General features: G+C 40.1%; 1 protein-coding gene across 1 annotated transcript; it reads left to right on the top strand.

Annotated features, from left to right (window-relative positions):
* The first annotated feature begins 477 nt into the window (after positions 1 to 477).
* On the top strand, positions 478 to 15,707 carry lmnb2 (lamin B2). The gene is made up of 13 exons (XM_037114665.1): positions 478 to 926; positions 2,017 to 2,153; positions 2,868 to 3,024; positions 3,648 to 3,773; positions 4,373 to 4,471; positions 6,197 to 6,268; positions 6,470 to 6,595; positions 6,744 to 6,964; positions 8,226 to 8,454; positions 8,688 to 8,795; positions 10,446 to 10,565; positions 10,703 to 10,780; positions 11,838 to 15,707. The coding sequence occupies exons 1-13, from the start codon at positions 714 to 716 to the stop codon at positions 11,871 to 11,873; spliced, it is 1,722 nt and encodes a 573-aa protein (XP_036970560.1). The 5' UTR covers positions 478 to 713; the 3' UTR covers positions 11,874 to 15,707.
* The last annotated feature ends 6,392 nt before the right edge of the window (positions 15,708 to 22,099 follow it).

The following is a 22,099-nucleotide window of genomic DNA, read 5'->3' as shown; positions in this document are numbered from 1 at the left end:
ACCGAGCATCTGTTTTGTTTTTTTTAATTAAAATGTAACATGCAGTGGTCACATATTTTCTCTCTTCAGATGTACTTTTATCATATTTCAGCACCAGCCCAGTTACACAGCATCAGGTGTTCCTGTCCCTCTACCTCAGCACAGCAGAGTGACACAGCATGTTTTTAGTTTGTATATAAATAGAATATTCTTATTCTTATTATATGTTTGCGCAATGCCTGATTTATATTGTATTTTTAATTTATCACGTGCTTCTTTCATCAGTTTTATTTGGTGTGACTGCGATGCAAGGGGAGCTCCAGCTAAAATCTTGCCAAGGGCAACAAATTGGTCAGGGCCGGCTCTGGCTGTAAAGAGGCTGTTGCTCAGCTGTCTGATATGATTCCTGTTTGTTGTCGCGGCATGCTGTTCTCTCTGCTGTCCAGGGGAGGCGGTGCTTTCTTTCTATCTTTCCCATCATCCATTGCGAGACAGGAAGCATTCTCTGCTTTTGGCGCGGTTCTGAGAGAGGTGTCGGCCATCTTGGAATCACATCACTGTTTCTGGCAACTGTCGGAGACATTGCATGAGCTTACTACTCATTGAATGACATCGTATCGTTAATTAGGAAGATAAACTGTTTTACGTCCTCATTTAACTAAGACCGCAGGTACGTTTACTTTCAATTGCTCACCGAGTGGTCAAGCAAACTCAGGATTGTTGAAAGAACCGTTATGGCGACTGCTACTCCAAGCCGTGAAGCTGGCCGGTCGGCGGCCTCTACACCTCTCTCCCCGACCCGAATCTCTCGCTTACAAGAGAAACAAGATTTGCAGCACCTGAACGACAGGCTGGCCGTGTATATTGACCGTGTCCGGGCGTTGGAACTGGAGAACGACCGGTTGATGGTCAAGGTTTCTGAGAAAGAGGAGGTGACTACAAGAGAGGTGAGTCAAACACCAACTTAAACTGTTTGCTCCAGCTCACACTCAGAGCGGACGGATCTCTACAGTCAAAGTCCTTGTAGATATAAGCTAGTGTGACCCAAGTTATACAGGCTGTCGTTGTTAACGTATCAATAAAAGTGAGCCATACTACAGGTACATGCCGACTAACCCAGGTTAGTTGTAATGTTAGTTAACAGTGGGTGATAACCGGCCTCAAAGTTTTGCTCAATATGTGTTCACGGCTAAATGCATTACTCTACTAACACAGACGACTTTGTTCACGCTAAATGTGAACTGATTGCATAACTGGGCCAAGTGGGTTTGAGCGGGTGCGCTGTGCGCGCCAATCTGAGGGAGACCTATGAGTTTTTGTTATGTGTACTTCGTGGAAGCATTGCAACATATTTAAGGAAACTTGAATTTAAGCTCTATTATTTTAGTTGGTGCTTTTTGGCACTGCTTTGAGTCCTAGTCTTTCTAAATAACAGATAAAAAATAATGTTCTCAAATCCCGTTCAAACACTAACTGACCTCGGAATTTGGATTATTTTAACACTATCCTGGCGTCCATAGCTGTGTGAGGCTTAATTGTTTGAGTTTTCCGTAATGTCCCAGAAGCACTTTACTGTCCCTGTAATATAATAAGTGCTGATGAAGATCCTTGTCTGTACTGAGTAGCGGGGCAGGCCCGAGGATTTTGTTTGTACCATCAAAACATACTCACGGCATCCAACTAAATGGACACACAGACATACACACGTAAAATGGACATGTACCCAATTATATAGAAACAAATGACTTTTTATGCTCAGTTTAATTCCTTCAAAATCTAGAAATGGATTTAATTTTGAAAGAAAACCGCATAACTACTTTTGCAGTGACAGAGATTATTTGACATGCAACAAACATCGGATTTGGAGAACATAAGAAAAATACTGAAAAATCTTTGTTCACCTCTAATTTAAAAAAAAAAAAAAAAAAAATCCACCCCACAACAGTTAGTAAAATATAATTTTTTTATTTTATTTTTTTAAATTTTTCCCCCACTTAGCCAGGTCATCAAGTTACGAATTTGTGTCTTACTTTTCAGGTGACAGGGCTGAAGTCTCTGTATGAGGCAGAGTTGGCTGATGCTCGTCGAGTTTTGGATGAAACTGCCAGAGAGAGAGCCAGGCTACAGATAGACCTCGGCAAGGCTCAGGCTGACCTTGACGAAGCCACACGCAGGTAATATGCAATTATATGCAATAAACTCAATAATCATACATGACTGTCAGGAATGCCTTCACGGGTTCTGAGGTCTTTTTGGCAATGACCACGGAAATACTGTTACTGAATGGAAATCACAAAGACCTCAGCATGGAGATTGAAACAGCTGACATGTAATCAGACTCTCTATCCTATTTACTTTTCTGAAATCGGTATTTTACAGTTTGGAAATGACTTATAATTTTGTTTTTAACCTACTTCTTTGAATCAATATAAAAATATACAATTATACATTTATTTTCCCCACATTTTAATGAGGATATTACTATGCCACTAAAAACTTAAAACGGTTGATGACAAAAAGTGAAGAAACATCTGATCATCCTAATCAGAGGAACCTTCATTTTTAAATTATCAGTGTTAAAATAAATAAATACAGAAATAAAACATTTTTTTGTTTAATTTTGCCCTCAGTTTTGGGATGTTTCCTAATTAGACTCTCACATAAGAGTTTACACTACACTACTACCTACACTTGTAAAGCACATGTATAACATGTCAGTCTTCAGTTCCAATGATTTCTGTAGCTCTTTTTCTGTGATCTAATGAGAGAAACTCATAATACTTTGTCAGGAAAACATTCTTATTTATAATTCCTAATTGAAAGACTACCAATGCACATTTTTCAGTTTGTGGCAGTAACTGTCTTTTCTGTCTGTCCTTGTCTTTCAGTGCTAAGAAGAAGGATAATGACCTTGCTGCAGCGGTGTCTAGGGCCAGTGGTTTGGAAGGCCAGTTGAACAAGAGTGAAGCAGCTCTCTCTACAGCTCTAAGCCAGAATGCAGCTCTGACTGCTGAGCTGGCTGATGTGAAGAGCCAGTTGGCTAAGGTATGTTCTGCAAGATTATCTGCTGTGTATCTGGAGGGAAGATGGAAATGTAAAGGGGTACACAGTCTGAAGTCTCACTGTGGTTTTAATGAAAGACAGTTCTTCAGTAGCCTTTAGAGCAACCAAAACATGAGGTGGGGGGGTTCAAACCCAAAATATCAATACTACTGGTAGTAGGTACTCCTTTTGAAGATCGATTCCAGCGTCAATTGGATTGATCATAGATTTCAAGTTCTCTCTTCAACATTTTACCCAAACATCTGTAATTCAACGCGTAGAGCTTTCTAAAAACATTCTGTTGTTGTGAAGATGTGTAAGCCCCCTCACACCTGCTGTGTTGTTTCTGTGTCATGTGACAGTTCATTGTTCATTAAGACTCAGAGCTTGTAAAATTGATTTCAGTTTGTAGGTGTCATACATCCAATAATTATGTTATAGTCCACATGATGAAAAAGATAAAAAAGGAAAAAAAAATAGTCAGTGTTCATTCCAGGACAGACAGCAAGACTGTCATGGAAATCTTTTTAGCTTTTCTACCACATCTTGCCTATGATGAATCAGTCAGTGAAATTTACATTTAAGTGTCCATGTGCTAACATTTCTTATGACTTGGTCATCTATAGGCAGAGGACAGCCATGCTGTTGCTAAGCGCCAGCTGGAGGCAGAGACACTGATGCGTGTAGACTTGGAGAACCGCTGTCAATCACTGAGTGAAGAGCTAGAGTTCAGGAAGAGCATGTTTGAAGAGGTAAGAAGTGTGTGTTTGTGAAGGCCAGTGACATGTCCACAGGACTGCTACTTATTATAGAATGAATTACAGATTTCCCTCTTAGGATGCCAGAGCACAAATGGCATTGACAAACAATCAGCTGTTAGCTTTGTCTATTTGATTGAAGACTGATTTTAAGATATAAACAATTATGTCAGTAATGTCTTCAGTGTAGTTTTAATGGTCCCAATAGGGAAATTCACAAGCTACCAAGCAGTATGTACCTACAAATTAAATGAAAAAAGCATTTCATCATTATGTGTTCTCCCTCCTATAAAACTTAATTGTTTGTCAAAATGTGTTTTCTTGCTGTAGTCTAATCTAAGAATGCACACAATGTTTCACACATTTTTTTTGTGATTTATATATGCTGGGGGGATAATTATTCAGTTATTTCCTTTTTTAACTACTCTACTGTAATACATGTGCATGCAAGGTATACGGGATAGAATATATACATACTTAGAGAGTCACACCCGCATCCAAAGCAGAATGACTCCTTCAACAGGTGTAAAATGGTAACCTTTCTGTGGCATCAAGAGTTTCAGCCAGTTGTACATCTTTCTCCATGTGTTCAGGAGGTGCGTGAGTCTCGGCGTAGACAGGAGCAGAGAATAGTGGAGGTGGACTCTGGAGTCAGACAGGACTATGAGTTCAAACTGGCACAAGCTTTACAGGTATGTTCAGAGGTGGCATGGTACAGGTAGGCAACCGAAGCAATATACTGTGCATGAAATCAAGGTTAAGGAAAAAGGTTTATATGAAAATCCAACATACCGTTGATTGTCTGAAAAGAGTGATAATCACTCAAAAATGCAAAGTGATGAATGTCAGAAATTTTGGATTTTAAAGCTGTATTTGGGCGATGCTGTTAACAGATGTTCAAGTACGCATGATGCGCTGCTACAACCATTTTATCACACTTGCACATTAGCACACAATATGATTGTGTTTGGCATTGCTGTTAAAACAAGTTTACCCACAGTGAACTTGGCAGGGGATCTGTAGGTTCCTAAAAGTCTTAAATGTATTCAATGACATGTAAGAAATACCAGGCTGAAAAAAATCATTAAATTGCCTTTGATTTGAATTCATCATATCTTAATTTAAAAAACCACACTATGCATATGTTTTTGCTCTAAATAATTTATGGTCACCATAACAAAAATCAAGAGTTTTAAAGGTAGTAAGTCTGTATGCAAATCTGTTCCATAATTCAAATTAAAATGGATTAACAGAAATGCTTTTTCATTTTCAGAATTCTCATTTTTTGACTCATAAATAAAACGAGTAATAAATCACCCAAATGGCATTTTCATTTTCTTCAAGACTACTCATTTTGTAACTTAATTTAAATGAATAAGAAAAGGATGTTTAAGTTTTTTTACTCATTTTGTAACTTAATTTAAATGAATAAGAAAAGGATGTTTAAGTTTTTTTACTCATTTTGTAACTTAATTTAAATGAATAAGAAAAGGATGTTTAAGTTTTTTTCAAAAGATGCCCCAGCAAATAGTTACTAAAATTAAAAAATGTCAAATGTGAAAATTAAAATGCATTAGCAGAAAGGCTTTTTCATTTCAAAGTCATAGCTGCGTAATTTGACTCATAAATAAAATGAGTAATAAATCATCCAAATTGCATTTTCATTTTCTTCTTCAAGACTGCTCATTTTGTCACACAACTGAAAAGGAAACCAGAGGACATTGCTTTTTCTCTTTCATGCCCAGCCCCCTGCAAAAAAGAGTCCAAAGTTCAAGTTGAATTTGACGTCAGTGACCTCTCCTTCCTCTGCCCCAGTCTGACCGACTGTGTTACGCATCTAATACATTAGAGGGCGGTGTGCAAATGCTCTAACATTTACGGAGATCGTAATGAAGCCACTCTGAAGAGTAACTGTGGGGCAGACTGCAGTCTCACAGTCAGACCCATGAAACACATGGTGCTTTCACAGTCATTCTTCCCAGTAATAAATTGAAGGTATCGGTGCTGGATGGTACATCAACGTCGCCCCCATATTAGATGTGGCAGCTCAGCCCCGTGAACTAATACAAGTCAATAGAGTGGACTTTATAAAGCTCCTTCTACAAAGTGCTATAGATTAATGCCTCTCATTCACACACATGTACGGATATATTCGGGTAACAGAGAGGAACCAAAAACAACATCTGTAACGTTCTCTGATTATTATAAACGTTATCTACTCTTTATATGTTCAGTATACAGGTAGGCACCAAATCACAGGATGTATTTTATAATGCTTTTGAGTGTTTACAGCTGCCAATGTATGAAACACTGTTACTGTGATGATACATGACAGTTAAATATTGAACATGTGTCTATAATAACCACATCCTGACATTTGTGGATTAGCATTAATTAGGTTTTTGTAATCCCACCAGGACCTACGGAGGCAACATGATGAGCAAGTCTCTCTTTATAAGGAAGAACTGGAGCATACTTTCCAGGCCAAGGTAAGAGACAATTATATTTTTGCTTCTGACAGTTTGATTCTCATACATCCTCTACTGCAGATATTGCAAATCTTCCAGTGTGCTCCAGTTCAGTTCATTTGTCTTGGAAGATGGCTGTCCTCGATCTCAGAAGCTGCTGATTCAGCTATATCCTGCTGGAAGATGCACAAGAACAGTTTTTCATAGTTTTTCTCTCTCTAGTTGGATAATGCCAAAGTGTCCTCGGAGATTAATGACAAGGCAATGGGTACAGCAAGGGAAGAGCTGCAGGAGTCACGTATGAGAATTGAGAGCCTTGGATTTCAGCTGAATGCCCTGCAGAAACAGGTACTGCTTAATTATTACCTGTACACACAAATCTGGACCTCTTTCACAACTCCCAATTTTGGGTACTTTTGCAATGTAGCTTCAAGAATTATATTGCTAATCAGCTAAATGAGGGTTATTCTGGTTGAATGTGTGTTTGTATTTGTAGGTGGCTGCCTCAGAGGATCGCATAAGGGAGCTGGAAGAAATTCTGTCAGCAGAGCGAGACAAGCACCGCCGTGCCATCGAAGCAAAAGAACAAGAGATGAGCGAACTGAGAGAGAGGATGAACACTCAGCTCAGTGAATACCAGGAGCTGTTAGATGTGAAGCTTGCCCTAGACATGGAGATCAATGCATACAGGAAACTGCTGGAGGGAGAGGAGCACAGGTAAGACACACACACACACACACACACTCGACAAGGAACTTTTATCTTCTGAATTTAATTCCCCCTCTCTCTCATCCTGTTTCCAGCCACCTCTCAATGCTGTCATATCAAAAGGCCAAAAATGTACATTAAAAAGGGAATCAGTTATGTTATTACTCCATTACTTTTACATAGATAACATTGCCTCCACAATATAATCAACCCAACGATTTTGTGCTGATCTAACATCTCTCCACAACTGTGCCCCGATCAGGGATCCAGTTTCTGTTGTCTAATTGGGTTAATACTGCTTCATCATTATCAGCACCGGTGTATATGTGCTGCAGTTATGATATTATGATTATGAAACCATGCCCAATATGTGATTATGGTGTCTTTTGAACTAACCCAACAGGTTAACAACCTCACATGCCAATCAGTAACTGATATCCAATTGGGGAATGTGCCAGTTAGATGACTTCCATGAATGCTGCTCTCATGTGTCCTTGCTCATTGCTCTTCAAAGATTGGTATTTATAAGAACTCTAGTAAAGGCTGCAACATGGCTAACCTGAAGCAAGGTCTGAGTAATGAAGAAATTTCAAATAGGGGAGCCAGTGATGACTGTATAAACAGTGGACTGAGCTTCTTGGTCTATGACAGCACTTCAGCTCTCTTCGTAGGCTTAAAAATGTCCAGAGCCATGTTTTCATTGACACAAACATAGCCCTGCTGCATTCTGTGTGCCTGCCTTTGAGGGACTGTTGCTAACTAAGGTTGATGCTGTACAATGTTTACTGTGAGTTCTTTAAAGAAAGATAATCAAACACAATATTAATGATAATTAGAATATGGGACTGTAATACTTATCGTCTGTAATTTTGCTGTGGTTTATCATGAAACCTCTAACCGTTGTATCCCTAATTTGAAGTAACGCAAGGTATTCTTGAGAGCATGGTTACCATGTGATTGACAAGTTGCTACAACAACCTGTCCTTGGGTTCACAGTCATATCCAATCATGATAGGGGTGCAGCTATTTGTATGTTTCCCAGCTCCACAATCTTGTCCAATTATGGTAAATTTAGGCTCCAAAAAACCCAAAATGATGCCACCCATTAAACTAATGGTTTACACTTGATGTTTTTACATACTATATCAGGGCTAAATAAAAGCCAGTTCTACAGTTGAAGTTTGATTGTGCTAACGTGGTGACAGAAAAGCCTTCTGTGCCTTGGAGTGTTGCATAACTCACTAACTGTTAACTGGTGATCTTCTTTCAGACTGAAGCTGTCCCCCAGCCCATCACCTAGAGTAGCTGTTTCCAGGATAACAGGATCTTCCTCCTCCCGCTCCAAGAGAAAGAGAGTGGAGGCTAAGGATGTCCCAGAGGTGGAAATGGGTGAGGGGCAGCTGCTGGTGTCAGAAGAGGCCACAGCTAGTGGAGCAGTCACCATATCACCCACTGACATGGATGGAAATGCAGTCACATTGGTCAATGAGACTGGGCAGGTGTGTAAAGCTGGACTAGGATTAGAAATGTTAGATTGGTGCATTTCTAGTCTGTTTAGATGACCAAGACCTGGTGAATAGTAGACCCACCATATTACAACAATAAATTACTATAAAAGACTCAATGAATTCTACTATGGTAACAGTAAATGCTGATGACTATAGTTAAACTAAGCCTTCTGATGTCTCCAATAAATTCAGCAGAATTTACAAGCAGAACTTGTTTGTTGCAGGACCAGCCTTTGGGCAACTGGAGGTTGAAGAGACAGGTTGACGAGGGGGACGAGGTCATCTACAAGTTCTCCCCAAAGTTTACCCTCAAAGCAGGACAGTCAGTGACGGTGAGAATTATGAAGTGGAACAGAATGTGTATGTCCTGTGTTCCTGTGAAGAAGCGTCAAGTTTTTTCAACAGGTTTCATAGAAATTATCATTATTATTACAGCAGGGGAAAGGAATCCATTGAAAGACATTTGAGAAACTGAGCAGTGGTGTGTTTTCCAACTCACTCAGGATAATCCACAGAGCTTAATGTGAACAGTGTTCATAGTTCAGGAAAGAGTCAGTATAACCATCTGGCCACACTGGATGCGTACGTGCATGGGTGAGACTCTGAATCTTGAGATGAAGCATCGCTGCAGCTTTACTTGACATGCGCATGAAAAGCACCAGTGTGGCTGTTCTTACCTGTTAACATGGATGCTAAGATGAAAAGACATAATGCCACGCACACATGCTGCTCCCGCAGCCAATGTGGCCATCCTGTAACTGGAGACAACTTCACACTCGGTCAAACCATTGCTGTGTAAAATATCCTGATCGGGGACCCGATGAAACTGTAAGAATTGAATTAAATTGACACATCTATGACACACACAGTAATGTCAGACTATCCAAAGATGGATTGTTGTGGAATTTTGGCTCACTTGACCATTCGGGAGAGATGAAGAAGACTCAGACACCGATGACTTACGTTCAGGTAGTTTATAAAGCATGATCATGAAGGAGCAACATAACATCACGTCTGTCTTCACAGTGCTTCCCTGACAGTCCTTACCTGTCTTCCCCAAGTGTACAAATTATATCTTAAAGCTTCAGGAGGAAGTGCCTCCATATGTGGTTATCTGTTTAATAATGTAGCAAGGGGGGTGATGCACAGTCTCTCCCCTTTGGCCAGAGGACTAATAGGTAAAATGGGTCAGAGACACTTAGTCTGTAAACACAGATATATTGAAGGCCTCCCTATGAGGAGCAAAACAGTTAGCTTAGCCTTGGCTTAGTTTGTCAGACATCTGTTCTGTGGGCATATCTACAGTAGCACTGAGTATCTATGAGACAATTGCTTATAAGCAATTGTCAATATTAATGTCTGAACGAAACACAAATTACATCCTGTTGTTTGGAGACATACTGTCCTGGGAGAATTATGTCTTCCCCAATATGGATCATAGTAATACCTTGCTGTCTATGCTAGTCATATCAGTCACAGTTGAAAACATGTTTATGCCATGATGATAGCAGCCTATTGATGATAACATGATAAATAATATGCCATAGTTGTATGTAAGGCTGCCCCCGACCAAGGATTGACGCATATACAGGGTTCTCACCAGACAGTGGAACAACAGCACTGCGCCGCTATACTGCTAGCTCAGTGCCACTATACTCATTTTCAATGTTAGCTGCTTTATAGCGGGTGTTTGTGGGCTGCCGCAGTCTTATCGCAAATGTATTGGGTGACGGCATTCTACTGATTCTACTAACCCGAAGACCCCACCAGATGGCTCTAAAGCTATATACATGAAAGGCAAAGCACATCCACTCCAACATAAGCAATGGGCCCAAAATGCTTCAAAAACACACATTTATAACGGGTGCTGCACCAGTTGATTAGAATTTGAGATGCAGAGGCTATAATGGTGCTATTGAGTCCTTTAGTGTAAAATCTGTCTTTGACATAGTAACATATGTACTATGACTGTGTGTTTACAGGTGTGGTCTGCTGATGCTGGTGTCGCCCACAGTCCACCGTCTGACTTGTTGTGGAAGAGCCAGGCTTCCTGGGGCACAGGAAGTGATATTGTTACCTCTTTGATGAACGCTGATGGCGAGGTAAGGGCATCCATACATGGCTTACTGTCCTTGATTTGGTGGCAGGCCACCACATGTTTGTCCTTGTGTTATTTACTGAAGCTTTGCACTATGGTGATTCTGTTACGATTCATGTGGGCTGACTGATTGTATTGCAGGAGGTGGCCAGAAGAAGTGTAACCAAGACTCAGGTAGATGTAGAGAATGGAGAGGAAGAGGAGGATGATGCACAAATGGTGAGCAGTGACTTAACAGAAACATTGGTGACTAGGCTTGTTTTTTTGTGTTTATTCTTGCGTCCTCATGCTCTTGGTTTTTCTATGGCCCTGGAATGAGCCCTGTTACTTCATACAGGGGTGTGATTCTTCCAGATAAATCTGGAAATACGGCTTTTCCGACCTGAAAATGAGGCTCTCATAAATCAGGATGTGGGGTGGGGGAGACGGTCGCTATCGTCGGATTGGGGGGGTTGTCACCCTCGCCCACTACAAAGCAGCTAACACTGAAAATGAGTATGTGAAGCGGCGGTATAGTGGCGCAGTGCCACCGATCCATCGTCTGGGGAGAACCCTGATAATAAAGAAAATAATGGTAAAAAAGTTATCTAATGCTCAAGAGTTTCACATATTTTCAAGCAGAAATGTCAACTTCTATTTTGTCACTATTGTGACAATAGTGAGACATAGTGGGGCCGTATATTTTCCTGCTTTTTTGTCCTTTACTAATCACACCTATGCACACTGCAAGAAGGTTCAGAATTTTGCAGATCTTTGTGTTCATTCCCAATGTTGATATTATGCATTTTTTTCGAGTGGTCAATAATAATTGAATGTGAATACTGAATACGTAAATTACTTGGAAGGTCCACCCCTAGTTGATTTACAGTGTGATCTGTAATGCGGATGCACAAAACTTGTAGATTAACAACTGAAAGTGTGTGTATGCATGAAGACAAACCTACATACATATTCTTTCATCAGCTTTCTAAACCTTGTGCATAAGTCTCATTTCCACTCCCACAGTTATGTATAAATAGGTGTAGAAATGCCCTTGATGATCTATTATTATATCAGTACACGTGCCTGTTCCGCAGCTCATTTGACCTGGAAGAACAGAAAATAACAAATGAACACTGTGTAGACTGTCAGTTTCACCGAGTTATTTTTTTACTGTTATTTTGCAAACGTCCTCATCAGTGTGGATGCATGGCTCAATGCATGGTTTTTGTGCATACACATTGTATTTTATTAATGATATTTACTGATAATTTGAATGTTTTTGTTTCTTCTGCAGGGCAAGGTGTCATCCAGAGAATGTGCCATCATGTGAAGCCTTCCTGTTAATTTCTATTTTGCGTCATTATGATTTTTTTTTTCGCTCGAGAGCCAATCAGATATAATCCAGTCCATTGCCTCATCATTTTTCAAGACAATTTAAGAAATGTTTGAACTACTCTCTGGACCTGCTTTGTGTAATTGTTTCTAAAAATGACAACATCTGTGGATCATGCAACGATTTTGGATCCAAAGTCAGACTGTGGGGTTTAGATATATGAATATTCCCTACCTGATTAATACTATCTTACATGTCAGTCATTCATTCCACTGTTTGACATTGATTTTTCCATGGTAAACATTTTGGTTTCATCCTTTATGAACAGTAGAACACAATGTGTAACTACTGCACAGAAATCATTAAAAATAACCTGTCATTTGAGTTCTGAAGATAAAGGACCTCAGTTGTATGGCCATTAAGACATAACGAATGAATAACTTTAGTGTTGAACAAATGATGAGCAACTTGTAATTTAGCTTAATTGAAGGATTACTTTTTCCTCCAAAATCATGACCTTTCTCACACAAAGGTCTTTAGGTATTTTGCTTCTATATCATTTGTTTGTGGTGTTACCTGGATAGATTTATTCTTTTGAAAGATCTGCATGGAAATGGAGTTGAAATTACAGATAGATCACAAAGCCTGTTGAATGCATTTTGTTAATTTTGAGGGAATTGCGATAGATTTTCCTAATCAAGAGTTAGCCAGCAAATCAACTGCTGGTTTGCGGGTACTAGACATCAGACCTGAGACCATTACAAATGCACTCCAAACCCTTTGGTCACAGTCTCAGAATCCTAATCATTGTTTCTGAAGCTGTCCCTCCATCATCCTGCATTGTCTTAATTTCTTCAGCTCTTTTTTGTTTCTTTAAGGATCGTGATGAAATGTGAGGTCAGCAGATGTCAGACTTACTTGGCAGAGCTGAATTGAAGATAAACATTTGAAACATTTGAACATTTGATGAGGTGTTTAAAAGCCAGTATGATTCTATGCTCCAGTTCTTTGTTGAGGCTGTATTTCAGTGAACTGTTGCTGTAACCTGTATGGGCTTCCTGCAGCTGGCCAACTCCTTGACCAGAAGCACAAAAGGTTAATTTTGACTGACAAATTGTTTTCAAGCAGTTACATAAAAAAAAGTTAAATGGGTTAGCTGTACTGACGTTGTTTAGTCTGTAGTGGAATGAAACTGATGTGTGACATAGAGAGCAGGCTGTTTGCCTTCATGTAGCCCAAAAAAAGTTTTTGAATTTCATAATGGTGATCAGCAGTGTTTGTATATACTGGAAACTGCACCAAGGTCAGTTGTGCTGCCTTAGAGCCCCTCAATGACATGTCGATTGCCTCCTAGCATTTGTGGCAGCAGTGGCTAGTTCATATAAGATTTTCTTTGAACACTACATTGGAGTGAAAACCTTTTGTGCTCATTAATATCTGAAGTCCATTAACAAATATAACTGAAATCTTCTTTCAGCCTATCAGGGTTTTGGTTTTTGGTAGATGTCTAACAGTTCCTTACCATGAGCAGCCCATTGCAGTCTTGCTTCTTGCCTCAGTGTTTGCTGATGTTTTAGCTCTGATTCAGTGTGTAGACACTTTTGAAAATTAAGTGGCTCTCAGGATTGCTAGATGCTCAGACTTTTTGAGCCAAAGAAATTAGCAGACATGCATATACAGCTAAAGTAACAAGAAGTGCGTGCATACACACACAATGAGAAATGAATCACCAACTTTTGCTGGTAATCATGTCATGGTGCTAGCATTGAACTGTCTTGAACTACACTGCCGAATGCAGAGGCTCTGCTAACACTGCTATGAGACAGCTCCCCATGGGTCAACTCTGGTTGCCAGAGGACCCACATACATCTCCTGTATGAAAGGGTTGTTTTGTTAGTGAGGTTTATATTCATACAACTTGTTCACTCATGGTTATGTATTAAGATGTTTGTCACCTCTGCTGAGACAACAGTCATCAGGTTTTCTCTGTTGGCTCATTTCTCCTTGAACCACTCGAAGTAGCATTGCTGTTAAAATACTGAGTGGCCAAATAAGTAGTTTGAGTTATAACTGGTAGATAGGCTTTTGTTGTTTCGATCCTCAGTTGGACTGCTAAAATTAAAAGCCTTGGTACTGGCTCTGCCAATCTGGCAATCTTTTAAATTGACAAAGCATTGGCTGTATTTTAAGTACACACAAGATAAACTGTAAGAGCAACATCATCATCTCTGTTACTGTATCCCCACATTATTTTGGATTCCAAAAAGGTGTGGATGCTGTGTAAAACAAATCAAACAGTGTGCTCAACTGTAAACAGTACAAAAACGTATATTTAGTGTTTTTACCACATCAACTCACAATAAAATTCAACATGCAGTTCTTTACAGAAGTACATCTTGAATTTAATCTTGAATTTAATGGCAGAAACACATTTTAAGTAAGTTTGGACAGGGCCAGCAGACTGAAAGTTGTGGAATGTTCCAAAAACACCTGTTTGGAACATTCCACAGCTGAAGAGGTTCATTAGTCATAGGCGATAGTGTTATGATCGGTAATGAAAGGCGCATCCTCAAACTCAGTTGTTCACATGCAAGGATGGGGCGAGGTTCGCCGCTTTATCAAGCACATGATTGTATAAAGCAGGTGTGCCCAATCTTTTTCCCGTAGAAGCCCAAACTGAGACGTAATGGTGGGCCAACAGCCAAAAAGCACCCACCTATTGTTTTGTATTGTTAAAATGTAAAATAGGGTTCTAGGTATACTTGATATTTAAAGGGCATTTTTACTGCACAAAAAATGAAACTGCAATTTTAAATTTAAATAAATAAAAAAAAAAGAATGTTTGGTGGGACCACTTTGAGCAGCTCTGTTATGAGGATATTACTACATTGGTTCAGGATAACTTTGTTAAACTTGTTAGTAAACACAGTTCTTTTGTAAAACATTGCAGTGTTTTTATCTGTCTTACACAACATCCTAACTTTTTATGGATATGGGATTGTAGAACATTTTTTGAGTGTTGCTCTCATAACTTGTGTGCCCTCTCAAATTCAGTTTTCTTGTTTTATGCTGTGTGTTGCATTTTAGTTATTTTTCTATAGTTCTTTTTTATGTAATCAGTTTGTTTACATATTTTGTGTTTAGGTTTTCTTGGTGATAAAGGTTGGGTGTTCATGACCTACACAGAAGCTGATATTGGCTTTGGATAAACTTCAGGATTTTGATAAAACAATGGTGAACACTACTGCTGTAATGTTCTGCGTATAGTTTAACGTCTTGATTTGGTGAGAGAAGGATAGAAAAACTGTAAGCTAATTTATAAATGAGCAATGTAGAAAAAGTCTAGCAGTGTTTACTGAACTGCAACTCCTAAGTTGAGACTGGCCTGATTTTGATTGCTCTGTTAAACTGAAACATTGTAAGGCTTTGATTTACAATGGTAAGTTAGTCCCTCCAGGAATTCTCAATCTTTCAGTTAAACCACAACGAGTAATGAAAATTCAACTAATCCCTGCAAAAAAAATTATTTGTGAATTGAATTTGACAATGACTGCAATTCTTTTAGGTATGGAATTAAATTTAATATAGAACTTTTCAAAGTTCAAAATCAAATAGGCTTCAATCTCAGTAAAACTTCCTTGTAATTGAATCAAGTAAGTTGTTTTTCTTATCCTTCTGTTGCATATCAGTAAGGACAATCTTTAGTTCATTTTTTAAACATTTAACAGATGATGCAATTTTTAAACTTATCATAGAAGAGTTTTATAAAAATATAAAATAAAGAATAACATTTGGCCAAGAGAATGCATTAAGGACAGTTTTTTTTTTTTTTTTTTTTAAGAAAATATGCTGCAGTTTCTTTTAGCTGCATTAACCAGCAAAATAAAACCAAAAAAACAACTCTGATCCTGGAGGGACTTATGACTTGGCACTGACAAATTATTTTAAAATGCACAGTGATTTGATTACAACTATGTTATTATTCTGTTGAAAACACCCAAGTTTTAATCACTTAAATAGACCAGGTGTTATTCATGTTGGGGGGCGGGGGGAGGAGCATGCTAAATGTCAATTTTCATTCATGATAAACTGTTGTTGAACTACCTTTTGTACACAAAATAAATGTTTTACATATACAAATTTGATATCACTGGCAGTTATTAATAAACATGAGTGAGGGGTTCAGGGGTTGCAGAATCCTACTAAAGTTTGTTTAGACACACATACTCACAAGCACTTACAGTTTATGTTCTAATGTTCAAATTAATCTGCCATCATGGTCCAGATGACAGAAGCTGGTCAAAATGTTGATGCACTCATCTGACTAAGCCTTGATTAATACAGTATCTTGCTACACCAGTACGATGCACCAGAAATGGAGTGATTTGTAACTTCAAAGGTAAAAATATGGCATAGTCTCAAAGACAACATGGAGCCCCCACCCTTTCAGCTCATCACCTGCAGGGGCGTTGGGTGCAATGTTGCAGATGAAGGTGGGAAGCTGGACATCAAGAGGCCTGGCATCACAAACTGGATCTATGAATGTGGAGCATTACCTATTTGGCAGGGAAGGAACCTGGGTTTGCACAGGAGGTGGAGCGCAGTGCTGGTTTTGGGACCCAACTCCTGGCAGGGTAAGTTTGGGATACTTCTATGCTTGGGGACGGCTCTGACTGTTGTTGGTGTCTATGCACTGAACGGAAACTCTGTGTACCCACCTTTCGAGTCCCTGGATGTCGTCTCGGAAGCAACTAGTGATCTGGGGGGCTGTAGTTCTCCATCAGGACTTCAACCCTCAGCAGGCCTTTGGCACCCATTAGCAGTGACAGAGAAAACTGGAGGGGGTGATTAAGAGGAATGGGATGCCTAATCTGAAACTGAGTCGTGCTTTATTATAGATTTCTGTGTTAATCATAGAATGGCCATAAAGAAAACTATAATTGAGCATAAAGTTGTTCATAAGTGCATGTGTCTTGGACACTGGTAAAGAGAAGAGCAGAGCTGTCAGATGATCACTACCTGATGCTGAATAGGATCAGGTGGGGGAGGCAGTCACACAGACCTGGTTAACCCAAATGAGTAGTGAGGGTGAACTGGAATTATACAACAAGTAGTTCCGACCAAGCAATCTGATTGGTCAACAAGAAATTTAGAACATGCTCAAATCAGCATGACAGCACGCGTGACTCATTAAATATTACAAAATATTACTCTGCCAAGTCTGTGGCAACGTTGTATCCATCTCCATGGTAACACTGTAACAGTCAGAGCTGGAGTAGGAAAAGGTGAAAAAATAGGCAACCAAATGGATCGGTTTGTTGCTGATTTTGATGTAGGCGGAGCAGTATCTGTCCTCCCGCCTTTCCTAACGACTCTTCGTCACATTTCTGCCCGAAAAACAGCGTCTGTCACCGGCAAAAACCTTTAACTCACTCAGGTGGTTGTGATGATGGAAGCGATGGTCTGCTCTCCCGACCAAGACTTCAGTGAACTTTCCCCCAGAAAACAGCCTCTGTCCCCGCGAGTAATAGAGTCACGCAGCGACTAGTTTACTGATGGCGATTATGTAATAATGTATTTTAGCGCAAAAAACGTAACTCTTTCACTTTCCAGGATTTCCATCCAGGTTTTTGGGGCTGGGTTCTCAATCAGAACACATTATAAAGAGTCCACAGGTTTAGATTTACAGGGGGGACACCTGGAGAACCTGTTCTGCATCGAGTGATACTGCAATGCACGGGTTTTGGTCAGATTTTGGAACTGTAAATTATATTAAAAACTAATTGCACATTGTCAATAGAGGATCTATTCTGAATGAATCCTGTTTGGTCCACGTTGATAATGTCAGGAGGTACTTTTTCAAGTCGTAGAGCAAGGACTTTGGAAAAATGTTGTAATCACTGGGCAAGATTGAAATCGGCCTGTACGAGCAGCAGAGTTTAGGATCCTTCCCTGGTTTCGGTAAAACAATAATCAGTGCCTGCTCCAGCGACTCTGGGAATCCACCTGTTTCTGTGGCATAATTAAACATTGAGAGCATAGGCTCTATCAATTTGGGAATAAATGCTTTGAAAAATTCCATGGGGAATCCGTCCTGACCCGGTGATTTTCCTGAGGCAAGTGAGGTCAGAGCTTTCATCACTTCCTCCTTTGTAATACTGCCCTCTAATCTCTCCTTCTTACCATCAGATAGTGTTGGAAGGGTGAGCTTATCCAAAAAATGCTGTATACTCACAGTGTTGCATCCTTGAGATGTACACAATGACTGGTAATAATTTAAGAAAGCCTCATTAATCTCTTTAGGACTACTAGTAAATGTGTCGTCCTTTTGGATTGTGTGTGTTGCCATGTTTGTTTCCTCTTTCTTTATCTGCCAAGCTAAAAGCTTCCCTGCCTTGACTCCCTCTTCATAATATCTATGTTTTATTCTTTTGATGGCATTTTCTGTCTTATGTGTATTAAGCATGTTATATTCCAGCTGTTTTGATTTCAGTTGTTGCAGAATGATATTGTCACATGACTGTACGTGTTGTCTCTCTAGTTTCTTAATATTGTTTTCAAGCCATTGGACTTTGGCTGAATACTTTTTGCGTTTGCTTAAGGTGTAAGCTATTATTTGACCTCTGAGATAAGCTTTCATGGCATCCCACACAATGTTAGGGTTTACAGTGTTTTGATTTAGATTTAAGAAAGAGTCTATTTCCCTGTTAATCATATTCACAAATCCTGAATCATTGAGTAAGTGTGAGGTAAATCTCCATCTGTTACACCTGGTAATTGGTGTGGATGCTGGTATAGTTACTAACAAAGCAGCATGGTCTGATAGGGTCCTTGCTAAGTACTCACAAGAAGTGACTTGGTGTATCTTAGAGGAGGGCATCTAAAATAAATCTATACGGGTATAACTATTGTGGACCAGAGAATAAAATGAGTATTCTCTAGTTTCTTTATTTAGTGTACGCCAAATGTCTACAAGCCCCATTCCCAACATCTCTTCTTTTAAATATATAGCACTCTGTGATAGAGAGCTGGTTTTCTGAGAAGACCGATCAAAGATTAGATCCAAGACTAAATTAAAGTCTCCTCCCATGTAGACCTCTGTGTGTAGGTCTGATAAGGTAAAGAACAGTTTCTTAAAAAAGTGAGGATTATCTGTGTCAGGCCCATAAGCATTAACCAGTGTTATGGGTTCCAAGTGTAATAACCCTTGTACTATAACAAATCTTCCGAAAGGGTCCTTCATGACTGAAATCACCTGGAATGGGATATTTTTATGAAGCAGTATGGCCACTCCTCTAGCTTGAGATGTAAATGAGGAGAAAAATATGTGACTCTAACCACCTTGTTTCAGTTTAGCATGTTCATTGTCTGTCAGATGTGTTTCCTGCAGTACGGCTATATCAGTGTTGTGCTGTTTCAGATAGCTTACAATACGTTTCCTTTTCACACAATTGTTTACCCCTCTTACCTTCCATACCAGACATCTAAAACTCATTAGGGTGGCTTATGTGTACTTTGTATAGCTTGCAACAAATAACAAAATAGTCCTAAACATGAACAGAATATTTCCCTCTTTTCTTTGTATAATTACAAGGTACACATACTCGGAAATTAGCCGCAAAGAAAAATAAACCTCTGTCGAACTCTGGACCCTGACCTCTTCTTCCCGAACTAAAGAGGTAAACCCTAAAACTAAGTGGCGTCCGTCATGTTGAGGTAGCATTATAGAACATACAGGAATTACTCAGCTCCCTGTTATATATGTAAATGTAACCCAGTGCACCCACTTACCAATCTTTATACTGGGATCAATATGAAAAAACACAGACTTTAACTACCATAACTCAGAATCAATGACCTCTTTACCTTTAACCAGAGTTCTGCAAGACTCACTCAACCTATACAGTCAGAGGTGAAAAGCAAGAACACTAAAGAAAAAAGAAAAGAAAATACACTGGGCCCTGACATCAAACTTTATACCCATAAGGGTACATTATAGTTCAAACAGTCCCTCCTACTCACTGAAAAGATCCTGAAATTGAGCAAATTGACCAGATAAGTGTTATTAGACAGGGTTTGTTCAGCAGCGTGCTTGATCCAGTAAGTTATGTTCAAATGTCCTCACCTCAACTGAGCTAGTTGCAGAATATTCTGGTTTTCAATCAAGTTCAAAGTCTGCAATACTGCCGCTGAGTTACTCACTGATGATCTGTCCCGCCTGTATCACAACAAAACACGAGTGTAACAGGAAGAGAAGTGGGAAAAGAAAGGGAATTGCAGAGTTCCGTTTTTGTTTTCCGTTGGCAATATTCACTCGACAGTCTGTTCATAATCCAAGATTTGTATCTTGTTAAAACATGTCCGGTTATCCTCTGCAAAGAAATCTCTCTGCTGCACCCACCGAGTCAAACGCTCGTGTCGCCCCGCTGCGAGTATCCACTTTCAAGGCTGCGGGTAAAAACATCCCATACTTCACGTTGCCCTGGCGGAGCCGGCTTTTTAGTGCGCTGAAAGCCATCCGCTTCTTGTGCAAAGTTGGGGATAGATCGGGGAATATCTTTATTTTGTTACCGTGCATGAGATCCCTTTTCTTTCGCGCGGCGCTCAGTATTTGGACGGTGTCCTTCCACCGGAGAAGTTTGATGACAAAGGCTTGTGGTGATCCGCTCTCCTGCGGCCTCCTCTGAACCGTGCGGTGCGCTCTCTCTATCTCCGGCGTGTTGGAGAGACCCAATATCGGTGGTAGCCATTTTTCCAGGAAGGCAACGGCATCGTTACCTTCTATTCCTTCTGGGAACCCTTCGATCCTCAAACTCTTCCTTCTCTGGCGATTCTCCTGGTCGTGGAGTTGTGCCCTAAATTCAGCCTCCGCCCGGGAGTGTTTCTCGACCAGCTCGTCGTGGTCTTGTTGCAGGCTGGTGACAGACTGCAACAGCTCTGTGCATTTTTGCTCCAGTTGGGCTATCCTCTCTGTGTTAGCTTCCTGCCCTCCCTCCAGCTTCTCAATAGATGCGTCCACTTGGTTGAGACGGGCAGCAAGTACGTTCTGAATCACGTTCGTCATTTTTTCCATCTCTCTCAGGAACCAGGGTGGAACCAGGTTCTGAAGTCTAGAGTTAACTACGGTACAAAGCTTGTGTGACTATTAAGACTAACAATTTGAAGAAGAAAACAGCTTAAGATAGATGGAAAAGGAGCGAGACACAGTAAACACAGCTTTCGATCTTACGGAAGTCACGGTGGCATCTCAACACCAACAGCACTAAAGATATGTGGCAGGTGATTCAAAATGTCACAGGAGCACCCCCATCATGTGTGAGGCAACGCTGCCAGATGAGCTGAACGCATTTTAAGCTTTTAACCGCGGCGGCTATGAGAAAACTGCCGCAGAGAGTGAATATAAAGATGATATACCTGGTCGTGTACTAACAACATGTACAGATCAGCTGGGTGACGTTATTACTCACATCTCACTCTCACAGAGGACTGTTTCCTCCTGCCTCAAGACACCCATCATTGTTCCTGTAGCTCAAAAGTCTGCTGTGTCTAGTCTTAATGAGTACCAACCTATGGCTCTCATCGAATTCTAATGAGGTACTGTGAGTAACTGCTTCTCCAACACATCAAAGATCAACATCCCTTCCAGCCAAGACCCTCACAAGTATGCTTTCAGAACCAACACATCAGTGATTTGAAGCAAAATACTTGCAATGTCGTACACTGTTGTGTTATTGCAGTTACAGTCTTTGGCAACTTATACTTATCAGGATGTGAGAGGAGGGGACATGCCTTTCACCTCAGGTGTGGACAGTTGTCAGAGTTAGAACAGGTCAGGATGTCATATGAGGAGCAAAACGGGAAGGTAGCCAAGGCACTTATTGTCCAGTAAAACATCGAAAGGTAACTGCCTAGGAAGGCATGATCAACACAAACATCAGAGCATCAGTGCTTTGAGGAAGGCATGGGTAACAACTGTCATAAAGTATGTGACCACTCTTCTGTTGTATATCCTCTAAGTCAAGACCATCTGGAAGACTGGAAAGATCCCTGTGGGTCTTCTCTCCGTGGTGCATGTATTAGAACGATCTGATTCATCACATCTAGTTTATAATTCTTTAGAGAATTAGCAGCTCTACCTCACCAAGGAGAAGTTCTCTCACAACTTCCTCCAGACAACAGTCAGAATCCCTCTCCAAGAGTGAGAGTCAGACAGGGTCCGCTAT

The sequence above is a fragment of the Acanthopagrus latus genome, chromosome 11 (assembly GCF_904848185.1).
Source record: "Acanthopagrus latus isolate v.2019 chromosome 11, fAcaLat1.1, whole genome shotgun sequence".
In the NCBI taxonomy this organism is placed as follows: Eukaryota; Metazoa; Chordata; class Actinopteri; order Spariformes; family Sparidae; genus Acanthopagrus; species Acanthopagrus latus.
The sequence above is the reverse complement of the archived record's forward strand: the minus strand, read 5'-3'. Positions and strand labels throughout refer to the sequence as shown.

Excerpts from the sequence above, each read along its gene's own strand:
- lmnb2 (XM_037114665.1), top strand. The coding sequence starts at position 714 with ATGGCGACTGCTACTCCAAGCCGTGAAGCTGGCCGGTCGGCGGCCTCT. Across the intron at positions 927-2,016 it reads AGGAGGTGACTACAAGAGAG|GTGACAGGGCTGAAGTCTCT; the intron begins GTGAGTCAAACA and ends CTTACTTTTCAG. Across the intron at positions 3,774-4,372 it reads GGAAGAGCATGTTTGAAGAG|GAGGTGCGTGAGTCTCGGCG; the intron begins GTAAGAAGTGTG and ends CCATGTGTTCAG.